Genomic DNA, 16,938 nt, shown 5'->3' on the forward strand with positions numbered 1-16,938 from the left:
CGGGACAGTTGGGGGGTATGGCTAACTGTAGATATTAGTATCACAATAGCCTTGGATATTCTGCTTGTTCAAGAACTCATCCAGGCCCCTCTTAAAGGCATTAACAGAATCTGCCATTACCACATCACTAGGAAGGGCATTCCACAGCCTCACTGCCCTCACCGTGAAAACCCACCTACGCTGCTTCAAATGGAAGCTCTGTTCCTCTAATCTATAGGGGTGACCTCTGGTGCATTGATTGTTTTTATGAGAAAAAGAACACCCCCTATATGCCTATAATCCCCTCTAATGTAGTCGTCTATAGAGTGCAGTAACTTTAAAATGTTCATCTTTGGAAAACAGATAAACATTTTAAAGGTTTAGCGGCCCTAAAATGAACTTATTAAGGGACCCAATGATATGTACAAACCCCACTGCCCCAGAGCTAGAGACCGAATGGAAAGCAGCCTAGAGAGGTAGCCGTAATACGGAAAAGTGTCTTATTTGCTGAAAGAGCGCATGAAACATTATCCGTGTAATTGGAAACGTCCCGGCGCGGAAATCCCGCCTTTCTGTCACAGCAAAGGCGCGTCACAGCTACTTTCAACTGTGATACATTGGAGCACAGAACAGGCCCGCCTCTAGCAGCTCCTTCTGCCCGCATCCCGTTAAGGACCGGCAGTCAGGTGCAGGGGAGGGCGGGCTGAGCCTGCGCAAAGCTGCTATTGCTAAGGGAGTTACTGAAAAGCGAGTGAAACTGCGCCAGAATCAGTCTGTGTGGGAAAGGACCATGGCGTCCACTCTGTGGAAAGCGCTGAGTAGCCCATGGCTGTCTGTGAATATCTACCAGATTGGCCAATTTGTTGCATTACTATGCGTGGTGCTGCTCCTACTAAAAGCCTATGCGCTCTATAGCAGGGGGAGGAGATTTGCCGCAGCTCTAGTCCCCTTCCCCGGACCTCCAGCTCACTGGCTGTATGGACATGTCAATCAGGTGAGTGCCCGGCCAGTCATGATGCCGAAACATAGTATCATGGTTTGCCATTGGTTGTATTTAACAGAAGTTCCTATGATCTGTGTTCCAGCATATCTAATTCCTACATGGGCCAGTTCTATACTCTTGTAGTTGGTTAACTTTCATTTTATGTAAATATTGATTCCTTCATAAACTAAAGAGCTAGTGCTGCGTTTTACCACAAACTTTTTTTTGTAAACCTAGTTTTTTTGTATTCCTTTGCCTCCCTTATGTAATGAATACCAAGTATCTCATAACATGTAATAATAGCTGACATTCTGGCACACACCCTGGCAGATCATTCACTGCCCGCAGGTTCAGTTAACTTTACTTATGGAAGGCCCTAAATGTGTGACCGTTCCCTAAGGCTCTACACAGAAGCATTTAGGACTCCTACGAACATAGTTCAGTCATTAATCACTATTTTAAAATTTTTAAAAAGACTAATAACCTCTTGCTGGAAACCCTCACACTAATAATAATTTGTGTATTTTTTGGTATATGTGTGTAGGCTGACAACTTATACGGCATCTGTCTGTTCACCAGCAAGCTGATCAAATGAATACGTGGTAGTGATTTGTATGGCTGCCTAAGGGTGAAGACACACGGAGCTACTATTAGCAGCTACTTGTGGCTACTAACACAGACAATGCCGATCATTTACTGATAATTGTCTATGTGGGTTCTAGCAGAGGCAATTCTCAGTATTATCTATGGCAGGGTATTTTCTGGAGTTTAATAGCCATGAAAAAGTAGCTGCTACTAGTAGCTCAGTGTGTCTTCACCCTTAGGCAGCCATACAAATCACATACCTGCACAAGAGTTTAGAGTTGCCACATTTTGTATAAAAAATACCAAAAGTGAGACTTTTTACTCTGAATCCTTTTTTGGTTAAGTTCAAAGTGTGTGTTCTAATAAGTGTGGCATGAAGGAGCATTGTGTAATATTTGATACAATATTAATAATAATGTTATTATTTACTCCTCTTACTAGGGGTAGCAGACAAATAATCCACATAAAAAAGTGTATATTAAAGTAACTATATTGAATAAGAAAATTAAATTAAATGTTTAAATGTTAACAATATTTACACTTTATACATTTCTAGATTATTTATAGTCTACATTATTGTTACTGCCAAAGTTATAGAGTGGAGGTCAGCTTCATTCTTCCTATCATGGATTCCCTTATGTCCTCCAGCACCTCTGGTGTGCAGTCCTCACTTGCTGTCCTTTAGCAAGCTCCCCCTCTCTTCACAGGCTGCTCCCCCATTACTGTCCAACATTCAATTTTTCCAGGTATTTAATACCCCCCCCCCCACAGCTAAAATACCAACCGATCCTGTTGAGCAAGTTTCTAGCATACAGAAATTAGTTTTATAGTTCCTGTAGAAAATATACAGTCCAAACCCTTTGATATGTATAATATAGATCTGAATGTGACATGGAATGTAAGCTTCCAGGACAACTGTTTTTTTAGAAGGTTATATAACCCATATATCTGTGTAAGTTATTGTTGATATAAACCTATTCAAATATATAAAAATAATGGCAAAACCAAGATGTTAGTTTCTTACAACTGGTATCTATGAGATACTTCATTTTCTACATATAGGCCTATGGTTAAAGGAGAAGGAAAGCCCCAGATCACTGAGAAGCCGCCAGTACTTATGCAATATTTATCCACTATTTTTTTCCAGGCAAGTGCTCTTTTTAGAAAAAAATGCACTGATCAGGAATAAAGTAAGGCCACACTGTGCCACCATGTTTTTTACATTATACAGGTGTCACTATTGCAGACACGTGCATGCACCATAGAGTAAGATTCCAAAATGTCCACTTCAGTGATTTGGGCTTTACGTGTGCTTCAAGTGCCCATTTAGGCATAAACGAAATTCCTTGCTTCTCTTGAAAATGCAAGGATTTTGACACCCACACATACACACATAAAAAAATGAAACAAGGCTAATGACCTCTGACTTCATATAATCAGATATCCAGTACAGATAATACTATAAACATATAACAAAGCATGCTGGCTGAAGAGCATGAATAACTTCTGGATTCAGCGAGTTCTGACATTTATTGTTTGTGCCCACTTGGCTAATATCACATGGGGTTTTTTGACATTATTTTTACCCTTCAATAAATATACTCCTTAAAATCCATCTTATATGACTGAAAAGAAAACCTGGGATTGCTCTCTGCCAAACTGTGTTAACTCTGTTTTTACATTTTGATAAATATGCCCATAGGTAGGAATGAAAATGTGTTTCATTTTAACAAAGATGAGGTATAATTCTAATAATGCTACTCCATATTAAGTGTCTGACATCTGGCCATGAAACCCCTGATGATACATGAAATACATGACAAAAAAAGAACATAAAGCAGTTGGACTTGATTTTTCCACTAGTGATGCTTAGAGTTGCAGGCAGATAAAATAATTTATCTTTATCTGATAGCAGGACAATGCCTCGCATAGAAGATAACCTGTCTTCAAACCTTTCATTCCAAACATGATACAGACAGCTCCCTATGTCATTATTGTCAGTGCTCTCTGACAAAGCCTGCCCAGTTAGTAGGTATAGTATGTCACAGAGAGCATTCCCAGCAATGATATACAGTTGAGGAAGCTACTTGTTATGTATCATGATTGGCTTGAACAGCTACCTGCCCTGAAACATGGAAAGGATATCATCCTAGGGAAGGGCAGAGGCAGGAGTTGGGACATGTGTTCCTTGTTGGTTAGCCACTCATCCTGGTTGGTGGCCTCAGCATATAGTTATAAGTCACATGCATAACCAAAGGAGACTGAGATTCAAGGCAGAGTTGCATCAGACCACTGAAATTCTAAAACTGATATAAGATTTATGCATTCTATGTAGACTGAGCATGTACTTTTATTAATAATAAATAATAATTCATTTTTTTTTGTTTTTGTTTTCTTAGTTTCGTCGTGATGGAAAAGATCTTGATAGGTTAATGGTGTGGGTGAATAAATATCCAAACGCCTTTCCTTTGTGGATTGGAAAATTCTTTGGCACTCTTATCATCACTGACCCAGACTATGCAAAGGTTGTATTTGGAAGATCAGGTATGATCAGGCCTGCTTTCAGCACTACATATATTTACAATATGCCTAGAACCAACATGCACTCACACATTTTACATTGATTTTTACAGATCCCAAAACATCTACTGGGTATAATTTTCTGGTTCCATGGATTGGTATGTATCTGTTTAGACTGTTATGTTTTTTATGGTATTGCATTAGATATTAGAGATATGCAGATTACTATTAAATCAGAAAGAATTTCTTCCCTGTATTTGTATGTTGATGCTCTGCAGGGAAATTAGTCATTAGTTTATATTTTCACATTAAAATTGTGCTTTAAATATATTTGTATATCACTTTGTGTATTTGTAGGGTTACTGGATCATTCAAAAATTAGAACACAATAATAAATACCAAACTTCAATTTCAATTATATATCTCAGGTATGCATTGTTTTGTGTAGCTGGGATGGGAAATGTATAATGCCCAGTTACCAGAACTAGAGTCTTGGCTGCAGAAGAGCTGAGTTCTGATACATGTTTCCGTATTCTAGCAAACAGAGAAGGCAAAGACAGACAGAAACTGCTTTAATTTGCAATTTATTAGCAGATTTTAACACAAATGACAATTACTTTAGCTCATTGGGTTAGAATTAATTTTTTCTTTGTTATGCAAAAGAACTGTGCTTATATGCAGGCTGACAATCTGCCTAGTGGGACCATACACTAAAGGTATTTTTGTAAAGGCTATATACAGCTGTGTAAGAATATGGGTAGCCAATAAACAATAAAGTCAGCACTTCTAACTACATTTGTATAATTCTCCTCATATTATCTGCTAAAAAATGCAGTTCCCATAATGCATTTGGACTAATTTGACAAAGATCAGTTCCTGTCATGGATATATAAACGTAAGTAAAATAGCTGTTTTGCTGTGATGAAGTGTCTTTATAGGACATAAAAAGCTGTATAATAAAAGTCCTTTGCAACTTAAACATGAAACCCAAATGATTTTTTTATTAAAACATCCTTACCTGTTTTAAATGTATTTAAAAATCTGAGCTGTCAATCATATATTGCCTGCCCTGCCTCTATGCCTCAGGATGTCACTGCACTCCTCACATCCCCCTCATACTTCACATTCGATAAATGTGTATCCTGTGAATGGGCATAGCATTAAGTTCCCCATTCTGGCGCATACACAGGATTTTGGAGTGATGCAAAACTTTATATTAATAACAGTAACCACCTAATGGCACCTCCCTGCTTGTTGTCATTGTGAATTCCAAGGAATAAACATTTTCAATAATTTATATAGTGTTTTTAAAGTTTATTTTGCTTAACTAACATGATAGAAAAGGGTTTGGAATTATTTATTAGGGTAATATAATTATAAGCCCCACTGTGTATTGCATTGTATATACAGTGTATATCCATCACTGCATAGACTGATAAGCACAGGATCAAAAAAAGTACAAAATTGTCTACCTTTGACTTACCCAGCCCCAGGTTTACCTATATTTGACTGGGGAGTGTATAGTGTAGAATTGTGAATGGAATGTAATGCACAAACTTGCTCTCTTGTAATTACAGGGAAAGGGCTGCTCATTCTTTCTGGGAATACTTGGTTCCAACATCGTAGACTGATCACCCCAGGGTTTCATTACGATGTTCTGAAACCTTATGTCAGTCTCATATCTGATTCCACAAAAATCATGCTGGTAAGTGAAATGTTTTACTTTCCACAAAAGATCAAGAAGTGTGGGATTGGGATATTACATTGGTATCAGTATGAAGAAAGTGTGCCAAAACATGAGAGGCCCAAAAGAACATGGGAGATTTGCTGCATACAGTTTTTTTTTTTTACCTTTTTGCATGTTTTTCTATGCTGTGACTACATAGTGCTGTTTGTTTCAGGATGAATTGGATGTCTATAGCAATAAGGATGAATCCGTGGAGCTATTCCAGCATGTCAGCTTAATGACACTGGACAGCATCATGAAATGTGCCTTCAGTTACCATAGTAACTGTCAGACCGACAAGTAAGTGGTTTAAGTAAGTGTTTTTGCTTCTAGAAGGAAAATATATATAAAGGCAGAGTATATGGTGATCACTCCAACAGTAAGCTTTTCATTGCATAAAATGTGATATGGTATGAACCTGCATTAGAGTGCTGTTCAATGTGATTTAAGCATCCATCTTTCATCACAGTAACTTAAATTACTTTTGACTTAGTGCTACAGGTGTCTTTGTGTAGTGATATTTATCTGCAGCGCCCTGGCTGTTTGCCTTCGCAGTCTGGATATTTGTCAGCTAAATATAAGGAAGGGATGACGGAAGAAACTTAGGGTCATGGACCACACCTGTAAATTTCACCCTTTCCTGCAGTGTAACTTTAAAGGAAAAGGAAAGGAAAAAACTAAGTAAATACATCCATAAGCACTCACAGAAATGCTGCACTGACTTCTCTGTGAAAAGATTTCTTGTGTCTGTATTTCATGTGCCAAAGACATGCAGCTCTCTGCTCTCTCCTGCTCTCCACTCCCTCAAGAATGCTAAGAACTCACTCCCCCCCCTTTAGGAATGTGGATCTGAGCCAATCGGCAGGAAGCTGACTCATAGTCTTACTTACTGAGCATGTTTACTTGGTCTGGGTGTCTGTGCAGGAGCTAGGCATTATGGGAACTTTCTTTACACAGCTCAGCATTTTTTCTTCCTGTTTGGCTTCTGATCATCTGAACAGGTGAAATATGGGGAGACTTAAGGGCGCTATTGAGAGAACTGAAGGTATGTCTGCAGCTTGAGATTAACTCTTTATTAGCCTTTCCTTCTCCTTTAAACCTGGAGATATATATGTAAAGCAAAACTTTCCTGTGCTATTCCTTTTTTTTAACATTTGTAACTGTGCTACATTAGGAAATAGAGATTCTAATCTGTCTTTGTATTTTACAGAGATAATGACTACATTCAAGCTGTATATGATCTGTCCTGGTTGACTCAGCAGCGGATTCGCACCTTTCCTTATCACAGTAACCTAATATATTTTCTGAGTCCTCATGGTTTCCGTTTTCGCAAAGCCTGCAGAATAGCACATCTCCACACTGGTGAGCACATGACAATCCCAACGTCTTCCTCTTCTCATGTATGAAAAATAGAGGGACAGACAGCAGTCAAACAAAAAGCCGTGTAATAGACAATTTTGATCTATTAGCCATCTCTTTGTTTAACCAATTATCATTAGTTTTTTTTTATAGGACATGTCATATGTCACTGTTTAATTACCTTAACTTTGCTTTCATTTGAGTCAGATAAAGTTATTGGACAGAGGAAAAAGCTCTTGGAAAGCAAGGAAGAGTTGGAAAAGGTCCAAAAGAAGAGGCACTTGGATTTTCTAGACATTCTTCTCTGTTCCAAGGTGAGCAACAACACAACCAATGAGAAGCAAAGGAACACAACACTTATTTGGCAAAAGTTTTCCAAAATGAAATGCTTCTTGAATTGTAATGGACTTTTACAATCATCAGATCATCAGTAAAAGTACACATTTTTTCATCTTAACAAAAACAAATAGCTCAAGAATTTGAAGCACCTGAAACTGTTAAGGCATGAAAATGTATATGGCAAAACACTCTTTTTAGAAACTAACTGAAGTTTTCCTTATATATGTTAAAGGAAATATATACCCCCAATATTTAGCTTATAAGACTTAAGTTGGAAAGTTTTAATTATCATAATCATTTTAAAACAAGTCTAAATTAATGCTTTGCCATTTAAATTCAAATCAAAGCTAGAATCAACCACTTACCTTGTGGTGTCTGCTCCACTTCAATTTTAAAAGAGCCTCACTAAGCCTTCTCTTCTTGCTCTGTGCCACTGGTACATGGTTCAGTATATCGAAATTGCAGTACTCCCATTTCATATTCATAAAACTGCCTTTATTTCACATATGGCACAGACACAGCAACGTTTCAGACCTCCTGGTCCTTTCTCAAGCTAACAAAGAATCATTTAAGACACCTGCAGCTCACTTATATATTCAAATATAACATTGATCCATAGTGGTTATCCAGTTATATAGTGTTTGAAACAATTACATAGTGTTTTAAACAAAGTATCCCCAACACATCCCCTTAACAACATACAATGTTACCCTTTACCAGCTAATTCATAATATACAGATTGCAACAGTTAATACATTCTCATAAATAGTAAAGAAAAGAGGGAGCCTACTTTGCTTCATTATTCCACATGTATTTGCTAATTCTCGGTAGCCACTAGGCATAAAAAAGTAAAAACATAATAAATAATTAAAAACAACCTGCGCCACATATATATCAGTGGACCTAATTTGTACTCTTTATTAAGACCCATGGGTATTAGTTGGATTAGAAGACTAGTCTAGACTAGTCTTCTAATCCAACTTGCTACACATTTGAGAAGCTGTTTAATTCTATCCCCCCCTGGGTTTGGGGACATGCTGCAACAACTGAAAATGCAATTAGGCCACTGTGTGTCCCACAATAGGCCACTGTGTGTCCCACTAGTTTTTGCCCTTTTTTTAAACTCACTATTCAATTTACAAGATATCCCTTCCTCTTTACATTTTTTCAAAACCTTTCTAGGATATCCTCTATCTACAAATTTACTCTCCATTTCATCCAGCCTTTCAGCCAAATTGTCTTTCTCTATTCTCTTTACTCTAGAGAACTGTGACTGAGGCACTGATCTCTTGATATGAGCTGGATTAAATGAAAAGCATAGTAACAGAGTATTTTTAACCGTTGGGTTCACATATAAATCTGTTTCACGTCTACCTCCATGTTTGTATATGAGAACATCAAGAACTTCAAGGCCGGTAAATATCCATTCAAGTCTCTCTAGAGTTGAATGTGGACCCTCCCACAGCAAAAAAATATCATCAATGTAACTTAACCAAGATTTACAGTAACTTTGAAAATCATTATTCGTGTATATACAAATTTCTCCTCAAAACAATTTACAAAAAAATTTGCATAGGTAGGGGCCACATTTGACCCCATCAGCGCCGGATTTCATATCCGGGCGCCCCTAGGCCGCCTCCCATTCACGCCCCACCCCCCCACGCAAACCCACCTCGCGCCGCGCTGACGCAAGCACGCATGCACGGGCATTTAAACTCCCATACGGAGCAGTGGGGAGAAGTCCCTATTGCTCCGTATGGGAGCAAAATGTCAAAATTTAGTTGCGGCAGGAAGGCATGCCGCCCTTAAATTTCTGCTGCCCTAGGCCCAGGCCTTTGTGGCCTCGCCACAAATCCGGGCCTGGACCCCATTACTATACCATGGCATTGCTTGTAGAATATGTCCTGAAACTGAAAATGATTATTTTCAAGAATAACCTTTAATAAAGTGATAATAAATCATCTTTGGGCTCCATCCCAGCAGGGGTCATTCATGAGGCTCTGTTCTACTGCCTCAAGCCTACCCATATGTGGTATATTGGTATATAAGCTCTCAATAGCTAAAGTTACTAAATATACCTCCTCTTTCAAATTATTCATCTCCCTCAACTTCTGTAAAAAATGCTTAGTGTCCAAAATTAACAAAAGGACATAGAACCTTATCCAAAAAAACAGCAACTCGAGATTTTTATGAATTTTTGGCAGGATGTACAGTACAGGACTAACTGGGTTTATCTGTTGTAAATAAACTGCCAATTTTGTATCAATAACTTTATTCTCCATTGCCTCCATAATGATATGTCTGATCAATTTTTGAATATTAGGGAGGGAATCAGTGGTTAATGGAACACATAAAACGTCTTGTCCATTACTACCACTGCCCCTCCTTTTTCTGCTGCTTTAATTATAATATCTGTATTTTATCAGGTGTAAAATTACTTTTTAGGTGCAGATCAAACATAGAAAGAGTAAATACATTTTTACATAATTATCACCATAATTACCTGATTGATCTTGTGTACTCTCTAGTGTCCCAAAATTTGCTTTAAGTTAAATTAGTATAAAATAAACAGCCAGTTCAAGATCAAGCTCAAAAAAATCACCAGGTCGTTTCTTCACTCTCTGAGGCTGACTTCTTTTCCTTGCTCATATGTTTCCATCCACCCTTCCTTCCCCGGATGTAGTTGCTTGTGAGCCACTGTGAACATCCAGCGACGCCGCTAATGAGGAATTTGTATCCGATCCCCTTGTTGAGATACCTCTCCATCTCCACTCTCGCCTACCACGCAGTCCAGCTGCATGCGCTTGCTTCCAATGACCATATCTCTCAGAATGGGGCCAGCAATATACCTGTCCACTTTCTTAGTCTGCACCATTGCATCTAAACTTCTGGCGCTTCCGTGTCTCAATCTCCTCGTGGAAGTGACGTAGTGTGTCCTGCAGCTTATTCTGCCCAATCTCAAAATTCTCTGTTGTATCTGGGTATCATGTACCACTGGTACATGGTCCCTGTTAATTGCAGATGAACAGCAACTACAGTAGCTTTAACTGAAGGATTATATCGTAGAACAAATTTCAATTTACCAGCTAGATTCAGAATTAAAATAGCAAATATCTGATAGTTTGTTTTTAATTGATACTATTTTTCACACTTCTGTGAAACCAATGGAACATTTTGGGGATTTTTTCCTACTTTGTTTGTTTTGAAGGACTTTGCATTTTATATTTAGTGATATGGGTTGGGGATAATATTAATACTTTATTGCTGCTAGTTAAAGCACGAGGATGTTAATGAATGCTGTTATAGTTTTGAGCACTTGCTGGAATCTGGTTGGCTACAACCAATTAATCATCCTTTAATCATGTGCCTTGATCATATTTCTCTCCTTCTTTTTTTACTGTAGGATGAAAATGGGCAAGGTCTTACTCATGAGGATCTGCGTGCTGAGGTAGACACATTCATGTTTGAGGGACATGATACCACATCTAGTGGAATATCCTGGATCTTATATTGTATGGCTACACATCCAGAACACCAGCAGAAATGCCGGGAGGAGATCAGTGAAGCCTTGGGGGAGCGGCAAACCATGGAATGGTATTTTTGTCCTTATTTAGGGCCTCTAATAGCACACAGTGCACTGCAAATAAAGGCATAACTAAGAGTAAAACCCATGAATAGTAGCACATAATTATATTCTGATTGCATTAGATTTTATATTGATTATATTGATTTAATTTATGCTCTGTGGTATAAATGCAAATAATTTTTTTAGAGTTAATATAAAAATATAAAATATTTTTGTCCTGCTAAAAAGCTTCTACTTATTCATTTTTTGTTATCTCTAGGGATGACCTTAACAGGATGCCTTATACCACAATGTGCATTAAGGAAAGTCTGCGCCTATATCCTCCAGTCCCATCCGTATCCAGGGAGCTTGCCAAACCAATAACATTCCATGATGGACGGTCATTACCAGCAGGTATGTGCTTTCTCCTCCTCTAACCCCCTCTCCCTCAGGAATTTACTTTGGCTTTTGGCTACTGAGCATGCTCTCTTCTTAACTCAGATTACTAAACATGCCCTATAGTCTAGCAGCCAATGAAGAGATGACATTGCTGGTTTCCATAGAAACTCTGCTCTAGCATTAATAAACAGCAGAACTTTTTATTAAAGTAAGTTCTGTCTGTGAAAGCCTGCATTTTTAATGAAATGTATGTTGAATAAGAGTCTTTGTGCACATGTGCTGTTTGCAGATATAAATGTCATTGATGATGTGTCAGAGGGAAAATGACTGCTGGGTGAATGCTGCTATTTGTTTTAGAAAAATTTAATGGCACTGGTGAACAAAGGGGACATATGCAGTACAAATAATGTGGTTCACGAAAATGCCGTGGAATTGCAGTGGAATTTTTTTTTTATATAAATATACTTGCAGGTATGTTGGTGAGTCTACAGATTTATGCTATTCACCGAAATCCCAATGTGTGGAAGGATCCAGAGGTATTATTCTTTAATCTTTTAAGTAGTTAACCATATGCATCCAGTGCTCCTTTTACAAACTGTGATGCCTGCATTTTGCAGTAGAGATTTTATTCTGTCATGGCTTATATTGTCTGGAAATTTATTTTAACTCTCTTTAGATATTTGATCCTCTCCGATTTTCGCCAGAAAATTCTTCCAAGAGGCATTCCCATGCTTTTGTGCCTTTTGCTGCAGGACCAAGGTATGGACATCAGGGGAGATCTTCTATGTAAAACTGTTTGTATAACTGATTAAAAAAAGGCATATCAATAACTACAGTCCTTCATTCTTCCAGGAACTGCATCGGACAGAACTTTGCTATGAATGAGATGAAAGTGGCTGTTGCACTGACTCTGAAACGCTTTGAGCTGTCACCAGATCTTTCCAAGCCTCCCCTCAAGCAGCCACAACTTGTTCTGCGCTCCAAAAATGGTATCCACGTGTATCTGAAAAAAGCAAGTTGACCTGGAAAACAAGTCAACAAGATTAGGGCAAATGACCCAGGGCATTCGGTCTGGCATGGTCCAGTCCTGGTTTTAGTTTTTAATAAGATCTCACTAGTCTTGGAAAAGCCTAACTTGAATCATTTGTAACAATATACATCACCAGAATACTCATTTAAGGGCTGTTTAAGAAAGGTGTGCAATCACATGGTGGTAGTTGCATTTGAATAGCAAAGATCAAATACTGCTTTCAGTTGCAATTACATTAATAAATAACTTTAAATTATCGTATATTGGGAAGTGGCTTAGAAGTACTTTTGCTTTCACTCTGCAGCTTAATTAAAGGAGCTGTAAACCCAAATGAATAAACTGTCCTCAGATTTATATGATGTTATGTTGTAAATAGTAACTACTGTTTTTAAACATTTTAAACTGTGTTCATTATTATAACTTAGTGAACATTTGTTTCTCCAATATGTTGGTAAATTTTGTAGCTACAGTTAAAGGCCTGGTTGGGCCTGCTTTCCTGTTCAGATCTTGGATCCTAAACTGTTCCTGTTCCATGCTCAGAAATGACAAAAGTAAAACCGTTTTCTGTATAATTAAATAATCTTTTTTATTCCCTCAGTGCATGTGATTTTTTAAAATCTGTTATTTCCTCTCTCCCCCCCCATATATAACAAAGAACATCAAAGAAAAATCTATTCCACATGTTTATATAAATTTGTTAAATATTGCTCATAGGTTATAGTTTGCACAGAAAAACTGGCTTTGCCATATAGAAGCTTAAAGCTTGGTGGGGTAAGAGCAGGGCCGGAACTAGGGGTAGGCAGAAAAGGCAGCTGCCTAGGGTGCAACGATTGAGGGGCGCCAGGCAGGAGCCTCTCCTGCCTACCCCTAGTGCTACTTTGTCATTGCCTCCGCCGCTTGTCATTAGCGGCGGAGGCAATGACCGATCTAATTGCCCCGCCCCCCCTGCACCGCCTCCCTCCTGCACCGCCTCCTGTGCTTTGGTGCGCATGCGCCGTTCGGGGGGGCGGGGAGGTGGGCGGAGTTGGCCGACCGGGTTGCCTAGGGCACCCGGTCGGCTTGGCCCGCCCCTGGGTAAGTGTAATTGAATAGCCATGTTTTGACCTTCCCATTGCATACTAATTGCACCCTAAGCAGCATACATTTCAACCAAACTATGCCCACTCCCACCTACATTTTGACTCAATAATCACACTCACTCTTCCCCTCTCTTGGGCAACCCATCTGCCACTAGGCCCACTGATTGAAGTACCCTCTGTACTCCCCTTACAGAAGCCATAGCTTTCATTAGAAGTAATATCAACCCATCGTACCTATGTACCATAATTAACTAGAGAGAGTACAAAAGTTATGATTAACAAAATACCTTTATTCTTTCCTAGTGCTAGCCTCCCACATGAGTCAGTCTTATACAGCTTTCTCTGCTCAGGACCCAATTATGTAATCCTGGATGGTTACTCGTGTTGCATATGTAAATCTGGCAAGCATAATTGTATTGTAATATATTTTTATACATTTGTGTTAATTTATTTAATAGGTTTTAATAAATCTAATTGAAATAACTTGTTTTAAAAACTGTTTTAAAGTTGATGATTTGGGATTATCCTTATTAAGGAGTGGAATCACTGAGGAAATTGAGATTTGTGGAAGATAAAAATCCTGGTACTGAAAATAGCCTTTCACAAGTAACTCTCATCAACTGAAAGGATAAGTCAGTATTCTTTCTAAGCAAGATTCTCATGCATGAAAACACAGGTAATGACACCAGCACATTGAAGAAATACCGGAGCACACAGTAAATTTTATTTACACACTACCACTCTTTGGAAGAACCACTGCTTTGGCACAGTGTTTAAGACCATTAATGCACAAATTGTGAACACTAAATTGTTCGAAACATTAGGTACAATGTCTGCCTTGTAGGTCATTGATACCATGTCTATCCCCAGAACCCACGCTGATTGACTTCCGAGCAAATAAAAATATCCCCCATTGTGGAACAAATAAATGTATTCATACTACATTCAACTGCACATATAATATAAAAATATACAAAATATAATCTATGCCACAGACTAATTGATGCATTTGGCAAGGGCTTACTGGAAGGACATTTAGCAGCTATATACTCCATAATGTACTGCATAACTCCCTAACTTTAGGTCAATGGTAATGTGATAAATGGTGCATAATTTTACCAGGTCTAGTCACTCATAACAACCAGATGGTTGTTTTTAAACAGCTGACCAGTGAATGCTATCTACTGTTACTAATGGAAGAACGTTAAAGGAGAAGGAAAGGTAAAAACTAAGTAAGCATTATCAGAAAGGTCTATGTAAATACAGCCATAAGCACTCACAGAAACACTGCACTGAGGCCTCTATCAAAAGAAACACTTGATTTGTTGTCTCCTTTTTTGGGAACATGTTCTTCGGTATCAGACTTCCTCTCTTTTAGGGCTCCTTCAGGTTTTGGGCTTGAGTCTGCTCAGTTCTCTCCTCTCTTCCTCTTCCCCTCCCTTCTCCTGCTCCCCCCTCCCATAAGAACGCATAAGAACTCACTTCCCCTACCCTTAGGAATGTGGGATCTGAGCTTCCAAGAGCTATAACTGCAGCAGGAAGCTACCAAGACCAAGCTAAAATGGCAGCTGCTATCAGAGGGAGCTTCTTGGGCTCTTTACTCAGGTATAGTAAAGCTTTCTGCTGAATAAATATAGCGTTCTAGGTGGCACTAATGTGGTCAACATGACTTTCCTTCTCCTTTAACATATGTTGCACAACATTCCCCCCCACTGAGTTTTGGTGATGTATCACTACAAGTGGTCCCATGTGCCTTTACATGTGCCTCAGTCTGAACTGGAAATTTCCCAAACAGTTTTGTTTAACAGAAAAAAGTTCCTTTCAATACCCACTTTGGTTGGATGCTGTAGCTTACTGTGTGCACAGAAAAGTGCATCTTCATCCACATGACACTGAAAGGGAAAATGCTATTCTATAAAATAAATCTTTATGAAACATGCATGCCATCAAAGGACAACTAAAGCTGAAATTCATTTTGCCGTTAGTGTACTGTACAGCTTTGTGCAATATACTGACACTTTGAAAACAACTATGAAAACTTTGTAATCAGAATAATGGTTTGCATGTTTATGAAGTATTATCCAGTACATTTGCTTTAGATTTATTACTACTTGATACTGTATGTCACCTTCCTAGACAGACTTTTTAAACTTGCCGTGAAAGACAAATGAATGCAGGTTTGGCTGATATGAGACTTTGTCATAAATTCTGGAATTCTAATATGCCAGATTTCTTGTTGTTTCTTTTAAAAGGTGCAGTAACAGTACTGTAGTGCCTTCTGAAAAGTTCTTGAAATGGAGTCAGTGTTGGACTGGCCCACCAGGATACCAGGAAAACTCCCGGTGGGTCCAGGTGTCAGTAGGCCCTCCTGCTCCTGACCATTTGTCCTGTTTCATGGTCATTCCTTATTTCTGAATAGGAAGAAAGAGGAGAATTAGATGGAAGAATAGATGCTAGCATGTAAATGAAAGAGACTAGAAGAATAAAGAGGAAAAATAGTTTGGAAAGTGGGCTTGGGGTCTAAGGATTTCCAGTATGCCCCTAGGTTCCCAGTCCGACACTGAATGGAGTACTTAAACAGTATATCCCTAGATGTATATATGCAGAAATCTGGATTCCCATGTACTGTAAGTCACGCCAATGCCTGGGCATCACAATGAGTTGTTATAGGTACCCCTTAATAGTTTGGCTTTTCTTCAGCCTTCTATGCTATGGCATGTGTCAATCTGTATGACTTTCACCACTTTTGGGTTTTATTCAACCTTTCCGTCTGTATAAGCAAATCCTGATTGGTCAAGTAACTAATGATTATTTGCTCAGTCAGACTGGCTTTTTAACCTAGCTTAAGTGGTCATAAGGGGAAAGGAAACAGCAAATGCTTTGGATGGCTAACAGTCACATGGCAGTGGATACATTGCCATGCAGTCGCAGCCAAGTATACAGTATGCAGCCAAGTGTACAAAATTTGATGTTTTATTGTTTACCTCCTTGATAGATTTCAAAGCCGTTATATAGAAACACTATCAGTGCTAAAAAATTAAATGTTTAAACACACTTGTGCAGAAGCCTTCTTTGCAGCTATGCAAAATTATGTTTGTAATGAATTTCCAAAGGCAAGTGTTGCTCATTTACAGAATTGCAACCTTTTCAGGAGAATAATTACCAGCCTTTTTTTTAGCATCATGCATCATATGATGGTAACCTACATATTTACAAGCAATGGGCAAATAGTTTTTAGCATGTTTTAGTTTACTAGAGGTAGATAATGAAAGCTAATTTATTGTCAAGTTTTAGTAAGTAAAACCAAGTGATTTAGCCAGTGCCAATCAGTTTATTGCAGGGGAACCAGTAGTATTTATACAAAGCTCAGTGTAT

At 38.5% G+C, this 16,938-nt stretch overlaps 1 protein-coding gene across 1 annotated transcript; it reads left to right on the forward strand.

Annotated features, from left to right (window-relative positions):
- Window positions 1-768: 768 nt before the first annotated feature.
- cyp4b1.2 (cytochrome P450 family 4 subfamily B member 1) lies at window positions 769-13,081 on the forward strand. The gene is given in 12 exon segments (NM_001017348.2): window positions 769-973; window positions 3,946-4,090; window positions 4,180-4,224; window positions 5,644-5,771; window positions 5,968-6,092; window positions 7,003-7,154; window positions 7,359-7,465; window positions 10,894-11,084; window positions 11,336-11,469; window positions 11,926-11,990; window positions 12,131-12,213; window positions 12,307-13,081. Coding segments are annotated over 12 exon segments (1,548 nt in total). The 5' UTR covers window position 769; the 3' UTR covers window positions 12,476-13,081.
- The last annotated feature ends 3,857 nt before the right edge of the window (window positions 13,082-16,938 follow it).

The sequence above is a fragment of the Xenopus tropicalis genome, chromosome 4 (assembly GCF_000004195.4).
Source record: "Xenopus tropicalis strain Nigerian chromosome 4, UCB_Xtro_10.0, whole genome shotgun sequence".
NCBI classification, from domain to species: Eukaryota; Metazoa; Chordata; class Amphibia; order Anura; family Pipidae; genus Xenopus; species Xenopus tropicalis.